This window comes from Cyclopterus lumpus, chromosome 4 (genome assembly GCF_009769545.1).
Source record: "Cyclopterus lumpus isolate fCycLum1 chromosome 4, fCycLum1.pri, whole genome shotgun sequence".
NCBI classification, from domain to species: Eukaryota; Metazoa; Chordata; class Actinopteri; order Perciformes; family Cyclopteridae; genus Cyclopterus; species Cyclopterus lumpus.
Window position 1 is genome coordinate 13251873 of NC_046969.1, and position 14947 is coordinate 13266819.

Sequence of the window (14947 nt, forward strand, 5' to 3'; positions counted from 1 at the left end):
AAACTCAGTAAGAGCACTCACTGTATGAATCGAAAGAAATTGGAAAGCTTTATTGCATTTAGTTAGTATACAAGAAGTTTGTGATGAGGGTCTTTAATTTGACATGAAATCAGAAAACAAAACAAACAGCAAAAAAAACATAAATAGTATTCGAATTTTTTTAATTTCTGGGAAACCCAGAGGGCCTGGTGAAGAATAAACTGAGCCGAGGTAAACAGCTGAGAGATAGGAGAGCAGTCGCATGTTATACAAAGACTAAAGCCCCCTACTAAGAAATGGCCATAATCCTTAAAGTGACTTTGCACTGTGTGCTATGAGCCTCCTAGGGAGGATTACAAATAATAATAATAATTCAAATTTGACTATGCACTGCATATTGCACGTGCATAACGAACTAGGCAACGTTCAATACATATTGAATCTTTTCTGGGGCATTTTCAGAACTGACTATGGAGTAAAATTGTATTTGCAATAACTATTAACACATAATCAAAATATTATGCTGACCAAAACAAAATAACTTACATTTTCTTGCACCTATAAGCTTTGACTTTGAATATAACACATGGAAATAGTATTGAATATTAGGTAAAAAAAGAGAAATGAGAAACACAGGCATACATTTACAATAATTTCAATGAGCGGTTAACAGGATATTTGACGATGTGAAAAGACTTTTTGGTAAGACACTGAATTGATCATTAATTACTTACTATACCTTTCATGTGGTATCATTGTTATTTTGTAAACCAGTGGTAGTGAGTGCTGTATATGTGTGGCCCCCTGGTGTAAACCTATTCACTGTAAAAAAGAGAAGGAAATAACCTGTTGAAAACACTGTATCCTTCCACCAAATTAATAAAGGGTTTCTAAAACCCTACAGTATCAGAACGTCTACGCAACAATATGTACAGTAAAACCAAAAGAGGACCATTGGTGCTTGCTTTTTTCAGTACAACACAACAGAATATTATTTTCATAAAAGATACCGTAACATATATAAACTGCTCTTTCTATGTGTGACTTTCTCTTTGGTATCTCAACAGAGGACATAAGTTACGCTGTGATTTACTTACGACATGGACGGCTTCACAAGGCAAGGATCTGCTGTCTCTTCAACTTATTTGTTACTTAACAAAACAACTACACTGCAAACTTACACAACATAGACACACTTTCTGGGGGGTCAAATGCAGCCACTGGACCATGATGGAGAATTACGCTTTCTGACTTTAGATTCTTCTTTTTGTCAGGTCTTCATTGTGATTTACAAAATAAAATACCTTAAGCTGAACCGAGGAAGAAATCTTTTGGTGTCAGTGACAAAGGTAAAGAGCAGACGTAAAACAGCTTTTCTTAAAGCTTCTACTGCTCCTTCTAGGCTGTCAAGAAAAAAAGAGATATTCAGAATTTTTCAAAGACAATACATAGGTGTCAAAATGACTTACATTCAAAGTGTTGTGGAGACATTCGCCCATGTTCTCCCCGCGGCACATCTCTAGTTTACTCTCTAAATGATCCTTCCTTTCCTAATACATTCATTAGACATGATCACTCTGCCAGCCTTCCATTACATGGGTAAAAAGTGCAACACAACAACACTTCAACCATCAAAAACACTCTTAAGTCACTCAAATCTCTTCACTCCAATTTAACTATTGTTTTTTTTAGTTTTTATTGTCTTTTTTGTGTTCCTTTTGCTGCTGACCAAAGGTCTCATGACTCCTTCCAAACTCTAAAAGGTCATTTATTTTGAATGTATTCCTGACATTTGTCTTGATTAACGGTTTTGAGGATAGGGAACAGGTAATGTCTAACTTTCCCTTACATTTTATTTGCATTCCAATTCTCCAGTATATCTTTAAATAGCGGCTTTACTTCACTACATGGGAATACAGAGGACACGCATTCTAAAGCAATAGCAAACAACACATCAGCAAGTTACAATACACTGATATTCAGTGCTGTAACAATATTGAAGTCTAAGGAATTGGAGGTTCATCTGATAAAAACTTATAATCTTTAAAATCTTTATCCTAGGGCAGAAAAGGTTTGGATGTCAGTCATTTTGTAAACTGCATCACCTTGAAAATAAATCTGTTCCACATACTACTTATCACAAAAAGCTAAATTGTATAAAAGAGTCGAGCATGAAAAGCAAGGAGAGAAATGGGGAGGACTTCTGCAAGCTATGTGTGTGAGACTCTGGGCTTAGCTGCCCTGTGTCAGGTTCTGCATGTGTTTGGCAATGTCGTACACGTAGGTGATGTCCGGCCTCTTCTCTGGGTCAGGGTTGATGCACATATCTACCAAGTTCCTCAGCTGGTGAGAGGGACAGGAGGGTTGTTGGTTGGGAGGAAGAGAAAGAGAAATGAAACAGTCAGTGACACTCCAGTGAGAGCGAACTGCAAAAGAGCAGCTCCAGAAATGAACAAACCTCTTTTAATGCCCTCTAGATGAGCTCTTACGGAGTCTGAAGCAATAACAAGGCAACAAGTAATCGAGCCGAGACAATGACGCGAGGCTGTGTTAGCGCACTAATCACTTATTTTTCTCAATCCACGTATATTTGAGCCCCCCAGACACACACACACACACACACACACACAGACACACACACACGCACACATGCATGCATGCACACACTGCTGCCACTCTATTGCCATCCGGAGACAGCACTTACACTTGAAGCCGAGCGAAGCGGCTGATTGGAGCAGATAGATAGACAGGCTCGCAGGCGGAACAGCCACCGCCATCATTAAAAAAAGAGAAGAGAATAAAAGATGGAGAGGAAAGCAAAAAAAAAAATAACATCTACGCGAGGTCGCTATGGTAACTGTCTGCCGACTTCCTGGCCGCTGTTGCGTGGCACAGGCTTGGACGAGTTCTCGTCAGCCGCTGTGTTTGTGTGTGTGAGAGGGAGAGAAAGTGAGAGAAAGATGCAAATTCAGACCGTCTGAGAATTAGTCCCACAGAATGGAGATATGGGGGGGGGGGGAATGCAGATATGTAAAATATTCATGTGCTTCTTTGCATGGCGAGTGGGAGGGGGGAGTGTCAGGTGGAAGGATGGAGGGAGATGGGGGGTAGGAGCTGGTGAAGGGAGGCATGGGGGGGGAGCGTAGATGGAGATGGTTAAATGACACAACAAAGATGAGCAGCTGACAGTTTGCTGCCGATCCTTCAGGAGCATTGTTTACATCCAGACAGGCGCTGCAGGCACCCCCCTCATCTCCATCTCTCCATCGCCCTGTCTCTCGCTCTATCATTCCCTCTCTTTCGCTTTGTCTCCCTTTCTCCTGGATGGGGGTGACATGTGGGGCAACGCAGGAGCTCAGCGTGGTGTGTGTGTGTGTGTGTGTGTGTGTGTGTGTGTGTGTGCGTGCGTGTGTGCGTGTGGTGTGTGTGTGTGCGCTCTTGTAGTAAAATATACACTTGCACATACAAAAACACACATAGACACTACAGAGGCTTGAGACAGCTCGCAATTAGCCTTTATGAACGTAGTGAAGTAAATAACACAGAATAAAAAGGCCTCTCATCAGGGTTTACTATTTAACTCGAGAGACATAATTAATAATTGTCAATTCAACTTAGCCACTGTGGACCTGTATTTGCAGTTACTCTGATAGTAGAGCAAAAGGCACGGAGATAGGTTGAGCTTTTTACCTTAAGGACGATACCAGTGTTTCCAGGTTTAAGCCCCATGACTACACAGCGTGTAAATACAGATGTGTAGTAATGCTGTTGTGTTACACAGACTTAGATTTGGGCCTGTATTTTCGTCTCCTTCTTACAGCAATTTGTTTCCATTCATTTCTAACTTTTAAAAAAAACAATAAAACAAAAATTAAACTTTGCTGAAGAATAATGCATACTTAATGTTCACTGTATTGGAGTGAACAACTCGGCAGGTTTCAAAAGTCGGCTAATGGACCTTCACACACTTCCAAAAAGCATAAATAGAAGAAAGAAAGCATATATAACAATGTCTAAAAGGTTAGTTGTGATGTAATATATATTTAATTTAGAGCTAACGAAATAGATTAATCAACTTGAAAAGTAATCGGCAACAATTGTAATATTTGTTTAAATGTGGATTGATTGTTAAATTACAAAATGTCAGGCTCTCAAATGTCAGGCTGTGCAGTTTTTCTCAGATTTACATAATTGCACATTTAATAACTTCCAGTTTTGGACTGTTAATTAGAGCGAAAAAAAATATTTGAAGATGTCACCACGGGGTCCAAAAACCTATCCTGGGCATTTTTCCACCATTTTCTGATATTTCATGGACTATACAACTTGCTATAACTCACAACGCTTAGTCTGCCATTCAGAAAGAAAATTGTCATTGCTTAATGGATATAAAGCCTCAATGTGTGTGTGTGCCTTTGAGCCAGTGCTTGAGTTTTTGCATGTGCGTACACTTGACATCATGTTTTTAAGAGAAAAAGACAGAAATGTTGGGGGGAAAAATGCCACCCACACAAAAAGGGCATAAACACAAAGCCATGCGCATGCATACACACATCACCGGCAATCAGCAATAAGGCGATCTTTAACCGCAGCCCGACTACATTACATTTGTGTGCATGGGTAAGTCTACACAGAACTACAGCAGATGATCTAACGTTTAGTTAGGGAAACATGACACTCCAGCCCATTTAGTTTCACCCCACTTTGTAGCATGGCCAGATGCTTTTGATATGTGCATTTCATTTTCAAACGGTTAGAATCGTAGCCGGCCTTTTGATCACGGAGCAATATCATACTGTACTGTGCTGTGCTGTTGCTCAGACAGCTGGGTGGATTTCACTTATTTAGAAAAAAAACTTTAATAGTTAACACAAGTAAAAATCTGCGAACTGGCACAGAGAAAGAGAAACCGTCCACCACTGCTTAAAACAGTATAGCTAACTTAAAAGATATTAAGACTTCTTTTAAGTTTCTTTTAGAAGGAGTTCAGGAGTCAAGACTTCCGCGAGTCATTTTAAAACCCTGAGCAGGTCCATATCTACTTACCGTAGCATTAATAGGTTACAGTACTTACCTCCTCTGAGTAGTGATCTGAGGGAAGAGGGGGGTAATCGCACTGTTCTATCTTCTTACAAAGGGAGTAAAGGTTCATCTTATCCCCATAGAACGGACTCTGCAGGGCTGCCATCTGAAATGTTAAGATATAAGGGAACAAGGGAAAGGAAATAGAGCAAAAGACAAAAGGACAGGGTGTAAGAGAGCAAAGTAAAATCTTGAAAACACCCAGTCAATGATTCAGCAAGTGCTACACAGAAGACACCGTACAGTATGCTAAGAGTAGAACCTGCACGGTTCACTGCTATCGAGGTACATGACTTATTGATAAAAACTGGGAGTGAGAAACAAATAAAGACAACAACAACAACAAGTCGATACACTGTATGTCCAAAGTTTTGTCTACATATCAAATCAGCACACACTTATTTATGTTGTTTTGTTGTGGAATGAGCGGTGGTCCAAAATGCAAGTGCACCAAAAGATAAGAACCCATGAGAGCTCTCTTAGCTTGTGTGTTTTCCCCGAGCCCTTTCTGCTGCACTGCTTCCTAAACTGGGAGATAGAGAGACATAAAGACACATAGTTGCAAAAAGAAGAGCCGAAAGTGGGGAGAGGGGTGCTGGCATATGAGAGGAGAGAATTTTTCAGTTTGCTGGAGCAGCGAGAAAACTGTATCCTCTGGAAAAACAAATGCAAGAAAGCAGAGCAGAAGAGGGGCAGATGGGAATGGTGAGGAAGAGTGGAAAGGATAAGGAGACTTTTGCTGAGTGGAAATAGGTGAAGAATCCCTCCAGCCTATCTAAGAATAGAACAAATAACATGCCATTTCTACCAGGGTTAGTGACTGACTCACTTCTTATTGTTTAAATGTGCATGCACAAGGCGAAGCCAGCAGCAGCCTTGCATAACAAGCACACTCATTCTTATTGTCTGATTCAGTGCTATAGAAAATAAATACTGCGTTAGGCTTATGCGTTTGGCCAAATAACTTGGCCACTAATAATAAATAAACATAGCTGTCAGTGTTGATGGTGATGAGCTGCTCGGAGATGTTGTAGCTTGTTGAGTTGGTTTTCATTTATGTAAATAGTATTACATAGGAAGAGGTTGCAGTAAGTGGATCACTGACACGATATCAGTTATTTTATTAGGTATTTCGGGCAGAAAAAGGCCTCGACTTTGCACAGTCGAATACTTAATCAGTATGTGTGTGAAAACAATATTTAATTTCATGCCCTGAGCTGTTTTCTAAGATCTTTTAAAACTCAGAAGAGAGGAAGTGTCTTCTGAACAGGATCTCCATTGATGGACAGTCGGTGCTCATAGGTTTCTATTTTCCTCACAGTTTTCCTTCAGTACTCCGGGGGATATGAAACTTAAATGTGATGTTGATGAATGTTTTTAAGCATTGCCTGTGGTAATTAATAGCAGACATATCGTTATGAATTGGAACAAAAAGCCGGCATTGCTATAAAAGGACAAAATAAAGAAAACCACATCACAAGTTTATCACAGTGTGCAAATTAATTATTATTTTTGTGCATTGTTTTTGACACCATTATTTTTATTTATTTTCCCCCTCGGGGTGCCTCCATGATTATCTGAGAATATACAGTGTGTGTTTGACAGTCTGTTAATTGGTGTGAAAAAAGTTCAGAACAATGTGTCCACATATGGATCCAAATGGAATTGTTCCACACAGAATACAGCAGGTTAGTGTGAATGTGCCAGCTTCCACAATATCAGGCTCAATATATATTTCTATGAAAATAGGACCATAAAGTAAGTAGAGACAGATTAACAAAAGCTGTCTTCTGGTTCCAATAGCGACAGGAAGTCCTGTGCCATGGAGTATATGAACATATGTGATGTCTTAGCATTCCTTCACAAACAGTTGTATTCCTCTGAGTTACAGAGACAAACTCATTGGACCACTTAAAGCTAGATACAAAGAGTCATTTGTCAATAAGCCTCTTCATCAGCTTGACCATAAAGTCACGATAACTATTCTTAAACTATTACTAAAATTGTGCCTGCCTTTTTTGCATGTGGCTACAAATATAACCCTTCGATATCACCCCAAAACGTCGAAGCACATCGCCAACTTGTAGGTGGCTTCTTTATTTTGATCTTCACTAAAAAAAAAGTGTAAAACATTAATGGTGCAGAGACAGAAAAGATATTATTCCCTATTGGGCAGAATCTGACAGGATCTCTGTCACAGCTTCCAGTGGGAAGTCAAGATGACGGCAGCAGAATCTCAGTGGGCCATCTCTCCTCTGGACGGGATTTACCATCACACATCCATCCGCACTCTTAATCAAACACTGGCATAAGTGCAGTATATCCTCAGAAAAACACATGTGAACATGCAGTAAAGAGGATCCCCCTGTCTCCATCTCCCCTTGGACACCCCTTTCCCTCTCCCTCTGCTCCAACCATTACAAGTGAGACTGGCACAGCAGGCGGTTGACGGTGATGAGACGTGTGAGGAAATGTGTATTCCTGTGTGTGTCAGCATTGATGCTCTTCTAGTACTAACAAAGCCCCATTTCTCGAACCTTAGACTTCACATTTGATTCTACAGTGAGCAACATGCATTAAAATTATCAAAAACTGCCTGTTATGTGTTCATGATTGTCCTTTATAAATTGCAGACAACAGACACGGCAACAATATCAACATACCAATTAGAATGTGAACTTTCTTTGATTGTCTAAACCTGCAGCAATTAAAATCACTAGCTAATTTGCAGCTTATAAATATGTCACCAGTCCAGTGAGGAACTTTTTTTTTAGAAAATACTCCAACAAACAAACAAACTGAGAGCTCTCAAAAAAGACTAGAGGGCAGTGCCAGGAGGACTCAGCTAGCTTTCTTTCAAAACAGTATGGATTAGTTTTAAGGACCCATGCTTAAACAGAAAAGGCTGAATACTTTCAGTAAAAGTTTACTTCAATGACTTGGAAAGGACCATTCGGGAAAAACAATCTTGATTGCTTTATACCAAATATATTTACAACTTTTAGTGGTGTATAACAGGTAGTGTGGACATAGGTGGGTTTGTGTGTGAGGGCTAGATAGTGCTTCCCAAAACAACAAATCTCTCAGTAAGTGAGAAAGGAAAGAAGACAGAAAAAGAAAGAAAATCAGCCAGCCATAGACACCAGGAGGCAAAGGGTTAAACAAGACCCCATCGTATTTTCATGCATCTTCTGCTTTTGACAGATGAAAAATGTCAACTGTCCTGTTTGTATTTGGGAGTTTTTGCACTATTCATCTGCTTCATTAGTGCCTGCTGCTCCTCGCCCCTGACAGCTGCCGGCCCCCTGCTCTCAGCACGCACACACTCCTTTTCTCAGACTGTGTCATCGCAATGGGTTAGATGATTGACTCACTCTCTGACCTCTGAGGCCCTGGTGAGTATGAGACTGTGTGTGTCTGTGTGTGTGTGTGTGTGTCCGGTTCATTGATATTCGAAAGACATACAAAGCACACGCATGCCTGCTGTCTGTCTAAGGGGTGTGAGCTGCTGGTGGCAGAACACACACACACTCCCTCACTCCCTCCTTTGTTCCTCCGCTCTTCATCAGCTGGCCAGGCTCTGCCCAGCCCAGGCATGTAAAGGCAGCATCCCTGTCCGTGTAAAAGGTCTGGATGGGGCCTTCCAGTGTAATTAACACTGAGATCTCTCTCTCTCTCTCTCTCTCTCTCTCTCTCTCTCTCTCTCTCTCTCTCTCTCTCTCTCTCTCTCTCTCTCTCTCTCTCTCTCTCTCTCTCTCTCTCTCTCTCTCTCTCTCTCTCTCTCTCTCTCTCTCTCCCTCTCTCTCCCTCTCTCTCCCTCTCTCTCCCTCTCTCTCCCTCTCTCCCTCTCTCCCTCTCTCTCTCTCTCTCTCTCTCCCTCTCTCCCTCTCTCCCTCTCCCCCTCCCCGTATGCCAATTAAGAGGAGCTCTGAGACCCTCCACCCCCCCGAAGGGTTTCTCTCAAGTTCTCATTTATAAACACACACACATACACAATTATACGCATGCTACAAAAAAAACCTAAATGTTAACAGACATGTGCAAAATAGAGGTATATTTTGTTTCTCGCTGTTCCACTCACCCACACTACAAGTGAGCAAAAGCATTACTTTTTTATGTGCTCATTGGTCCTTCATGTGGTTTTATGATGATATATTAATCAAGGAAATACATCACAGTGTAGTGACAGTCATTAAAAATATACCTACACCCAGTGGAGTTATCACTAGTCTACTTCAACACACTAAAGAGGGAAGAAAGATAAGAAGAAGAGGAATGACTTAAAAGTGGCAGATTGTTCCAGTGGATTGAACCTTTTGAGGAAAACTGGATGTGTCTTTATGTCCCTGCAGCTCAATCAATTGTTGTACTGGAATTGGGAAAAACGTACAAGAATAAAATAAAATTGTATATACACATTTGCTCTCTTGCTGAGAGTTAAATGAGAAAGTCAATGTCACTCGCATGTCTGTCTGGTAAATATTAAGAAACATCCGTTAGCTTAGCACAAAAACAGCTAGCCTGGTTCTGTTTGAAGGTAATACAATCCACCTATAATCACCTCTAAACTAATTAACACATTACATATTTGTTAAATGCTTACAAGAACTGAAGTGTAAAAACAACTATATAAGTTGTACTTTTTAGTTTAATAATTAATAGCCAGATATCAATATCTCTGTATCTCGCTGCAAAAAAAGTGAATGAGTGCATTTCCCAATGTCAAACTACTCTATTAAACAGACAGTTAAAAAGATTGTTTCAAAACATGGATGTGCAGTGGGTACAACTGAACTAATAGTTCTACAGCCAAATGTTGTTAATAAGCTGAATATAACAAATATAAAGAGGAGGAGTAAGACACATGATGTAGATAAATTGCGAGATTTGGCACCGCCTGTTACCGACGCTGGTAGGCGGAACATGAACATTCACGCATCCAAAAACTACACATACTGTATGAAATAGATAAAAGGATACCAAGGCTATCCAAAGACAGCAGTCAAAACCCCCACTCCCAATTTCCAAAACATACAGAGAGCTAGCCACAGGGCCAACTCATAACATGCAAACACCAGCTGCTGAGAACCCAGCATTTCGGGCCTCATAAAACCAACAGCAAAACAAGACGGGAGGGAGAGGAATGAGGCAGGAGGCATGAGACGTGGGCACAGTCAGAGGTATGGATGGCTGAGCTCCTACAGGAAGGAGACACATTCCAGTAAAGCGTTTCCAAGATATTCTCCTCCCCTGCTAACCTTTATATAAAACACGGCAACCACAAAACATCTGTACAAGCCGGAGACCTACAGTGTGTGTGTAAAAATGCATCTCTTTCACACAGAAAACACTGAGCTAAGGGGTGAATGTGCGTATATAAGGTGATTATGACAGAGCAGGAGGAAAGAGTGCTAGGAGACAGGAATCTCATCGACTGGCATGTGACCAAACTCCCTCTTTACCTTCCTGATCACCCTGGGAGACAAACCCCGGCGACTGCAGCATCCCTGTTTGCCACAGTGTCGGTTTGGGTGAGGGGGCCACAGGGCCGGGTCAGGTGATGTAATGAGGTGGGACAAAAGGAGAAAAGGATGAAACAGAATGGGAGATGAAGATAGACGCAGAAACAATGACCAGGTATTGTTGAATGGACCCGACCCCAACTCCCAGGAACAAGGAGGAAAAATGCAGGCTCTCTCAAACACGTGAGGAACCAAACTCCCTGGGATAGTCTCATAGACACAAAAACATATACTAGCAAAATCCTCAGCCCCTACTGTATGTCCAAAAAAGAAATCAATGATTACAAAGGGATCCAGCGGGGATTCCTATGTGAATTCCTTATGCCTGCAAGTTAAATGAGACATGTGGAGGGGAACGTATAGAGCAGGAGAATAGAGCAAAGAATGGGGGAGAGTTTGAGGGAGATGAGGCAAGTTTTCTGATACGTAATGCACTGCGGTGCCCTCTTACCAAGACAAGAGGAAAGCAAGGGTCTGCTCTTCAAAGAGAATATGCATGGCGTGGTGAGCACCGCTCTGGTAAGAATAAGGTTGTAAAATCTTTATCTCCACAGGCTCCTTGCATGGCTCACCTTGACCTGATGACTGGAGTTATGTGTCTTTCCCTCTGAATGAACACCCCCCCCCCCCCATTTGTTTTCTTCTCTCCAGCAATCTATATCCCGGTTCGCGCTGTTTGTTATTTCCCCTTCCATTTCTCCCCCTCTGCTCTTTCTTTCTCTCTAACCTTCTATGTCCTCTTTTTTTCTCCTTCTCTCCGAAGGCTTCTTCTGCCTTTCCCCTTCTCCGGCTTCCTATATTGTTCCTATATAGATTCTTAAACTTTTTCACCTTACATCTTTATTCCCTGCTTCCTGACCTCCTGAGGGAGCAACAAGTCTATTTTTTTTCTTCACTTTTGCTCTCTCCCCTTTCCTCCCCTCATCACTGGCCTCCATCTTGCTTTCTCTGTGCTTCGTCCAGACTGTGACCCCTCGCAGTTGTCTTAAGGGTGAAAGTCATAAAAGATCATTGGACTGTGCCCCACCTGAAACGGTGAAACAATCAATGCAGTACTATCAACTTCCAAAAATTGATCATCACATGTAAGGCATCGAGTTGCACAATGGATCTCCAAATATAATTAAACCAAGCCAAATGTTGTTTGATGTCACAGTTTTTTGGAACTAAACCTAAATAAAAATGTAATAAACAAGCCAATCTCCCCTAAACAAATGTAGCCACATTAAAATGAGCTTAATGACTGTGCTGGTGGGGTTATGCAACCACCATACCTGCATAAACTATGCAACAGAAGTGACACAAACTATAGCAATATTTTTCTAATTAAAAGTAAGAGTAGGATAACACACACATTCACCACACATATAAAAAGTACCACATCAGAATGTGACCTACAGCATCCACTGCTTTCAGCCAACCACAGCCCTGCTTTGTGCATTTTTGGGAACTAATTAGCATGAAGGACTGTGGTCTCTAAACAGCCATGACCTGCAAGCTGAGCTCCAACTTCTTCCTTGCACGTTCTCCACCTCTCTGTGCCTGAGGCGCTGGAGAGAAGGTGTAGTCACCGATGCGATGAATTGCAGCTCAAGTGATCAGAAACTCAGGAGAGTTAGGAGAGAAGAGGGTAAGGAAATGTGGGTGTTCCCTTGACCAACAGTGTCTCTTTGAAAATGTGTGTGTAGTCAGTGCATGTCAAGGTTGGCCAGGTGAAACATCAGATTGGCGGCTATCATCCACGTCTATCATTGTTCTGCTCCTCACTCGTTCCCTTTGTTCCCTCCGCTGTGTGCTCCTCCCGGGCTTGTTTCCACTCAGTGTGGTCTACAACAGAGCCCTGTGGCGTTTTGCTCCTGACTAATCAAACTAGTCAGTGTCACTATGTGGCCTTATCTAAAACACATGGCCATGTCGGTTCCCTTCACTAGCCAGCTTTTCAACATTTAGCAGGTTCCCAGGCTCAAGAAGTTCAACTCAAAGTATCTTCAGAGAAAGAAGTACGGAACAGGAGGGATACCAGGTAACGAAATGTAACATACCATTTTAATATATTAGTACTATGTATTAAAGTGTGTATTTTGTACTTTGCCCATTATGACTTGTAGTGGAGGTGAACACAATACAGTATAACCATGTGGGAAAATGCAGGCGTATTTGTATATATGTTCTTACAGTACTCTGCTGTATTGAGGATGGTTTGTTTGTTTATGTGTGTGTCTGAGCCAATGTGTTCTCACGTCACTCCTACAGTCGACTGCAGGGTGACAGTGTGTGCACATATTCCCATAGTTTACCTCGTAGAGCAGGCATCCTAGCGACCAGATGTCAGATTTGAAGTTGTATCCGTTTTCATGTATCCTCTCCGGTGACATGTAGTAAGGAGTACCCACTGGAACACAGAGGGAGAGAGAGGGGGAGGGCAAGAGAGAGGGGGGGAGCAAGAGAGAAGGACAGAAAGAGATAGACAGAGGTAGAAAAGGAGAACAGGACAAAGAGAGAGCGAGTGTTAACATTTTGCAATGCAAACCCATGCTTCCCCCAGTTCATCAACATCACTGACACACCTCACACAGAACAGAAAAGCAGGTGAGGAATGGAGGTGTAGTCTCAAACTGTGACACATTCAGAGGTTGGAATACTCAACATATTTTAGCAAATGTTTAAAACAAAATGAAAACTGGAGGGAGACTTTCAAGTATATTGCCTCTGTTAATTCTAAGCTGAAGTAAGATTATATTTGATAAGGCTTAATATCATCATGTACACCCATACTGTGCATGCAATTGCACAAGTACCACAAAGTTGCATACATATGTACATCAGACATGCTCACACACACAAAATATGCATAAATCAGTTTTGATTACTGGGCCTTGGTAATGATCTGAAACAGTAGTCTGAGAGTACGCCCAGAGAGCAGCGTGGAGGCTTAAGAGTCAGCCAGTTTCTGGTTCTGGTTTGGAAACTCAAGAATCCCGAACTGCCACGGGGACTGGCAGAGCTCCAGACAATCAGACCTTCACCCGACTGGACACAAAGACGAACCACAGCTCAACATCACGTCCTAAATACACTGCAGGATGCTTTGGAGATTTGCTGCTTTCTTAGCCCAGTCTGACTGGCGGGTTTTTTCATTTGTTTTCCGTTTGCGGTGATTTCCCATGTAAAATTCTATCAAGCAAATCCAGCAGAGGTTTTATATTAATCACATATGGTTAAAGGATGAACATTTTACCAGCCCTCTAACCAGTGCCGAGCAGCTCTCAGACTCCACATCCTCTCAAGCAAACATGAGAGTGGAGGCGGACTGAAATATGAAGAATGCACAACCTCCATCACGCTGCACATGACGATGTGTGTCGGCTACACTGTGGAGCTTGTGCTCTACATGTCACATGTTTACAATAATCAACATCGTCTCACATTCTCCTTGGGATCCATCCTGAAAACTGATTTGTAACGCTCAAATATTTGATTGGATTACTGATTAAGTTCCTCATATTTCAACTTTTTAATGACATAACTGAATACCAAGTCTGATTACAATATGAGATACATGACCGAGCATGGCATTGTTTTATTATTATTTATTATTCAATTGAAACAGATACTGTACCTAATTTGTACATTGCTTTGTACAAAAGCCTCTGCCAAATGAATACATGTTAATGTTGTGTTTTGTTGTTTTTTTCCTCATAACCCAAACAGTCTTGTCCCTTCCTATATACAACATGTGTGCTGGTAAACCGGTAGATAGAGCGATGAGGAAGAGTTTTTACAATATGCACAAACAGTCAAAGTGAGCTTGGTGGCTGAGAACAGCTCTCAAGTGTAAAGAACTCAGGAGAAAAGTCGTCTGGAAGTAAAATAGTAGGAACACACTGTAACTGCGGACTCACCTGCGGTACTCACATGTGTGTGTGCACACGCACACACACACACACACACACACACACGTACGTGAGTGTGAGCCATTCTGCATACATTAACAGGTTGGAGGAAACTTAGCTAATATAATTGCAATTAATTAAACTATTACAGAAGTCTATGGGAACAAAATAAAAGTTAGCACTTTTCATTTTGGTAGACTTAATTGGGTTGAGAGAAAATGCTTTTATCTTAAATGTGTGGTTTTTAATAATGAAGTGTTACCTGTCATTCCAAAAATAATCAGCATCTGCAAAGGCAGAGAGGAAGCAAGCGAGAGCAAGTGGAAGGATAAACAAGGGACTGCTGTTTTAATTGGTCATCAGGTTGGTTGGTTGCGTGCGTGCGTGCGTGCGTGCGTGCGTGCGTGCGTGCGTGCGTGCGGTCTGAACAAGCTCCCCTAAGATTCATTATTAGTTGATTAAAAAGAATCA

At 41.5% G+C, this 14947-nt stretch overlaps 1 protein-coding gene across 4 annotated transcripts in view; it reads right to left on the reverse strand.

Annotated features, from left to right (window-relative positions):
• Positions 1-25: 25 nt before the first annotated feature.
• Positions 26-14947, reverse strand: part of nek7 (NIMA-related kinase 7) — a 53807-nt gene continuing 38885 nt past the window's right edge. For all 4 annotated transcript variants that reach the window (XM_034530000.1, XM_034529998.1, XM_034530001.1 and 1 more), the window contains 3 exons: positions 12881-12975; positions 5054-5167; positions 26-2322 (listed from right to left, as the gene is read on the reverse strand). In XM_034530000.1, coding sequence (XP_034385891.1) covers positions 2212-2322; positions 5054-5167; positions 12881-12975 — 320 coding nt within the window. In that variant the 3' untranslated portion in view covers positions 26-2211. The remainder of the gene's footprint in view (positions 2323-5053; positions 5168-12880; positions 12976-14947) is intronic.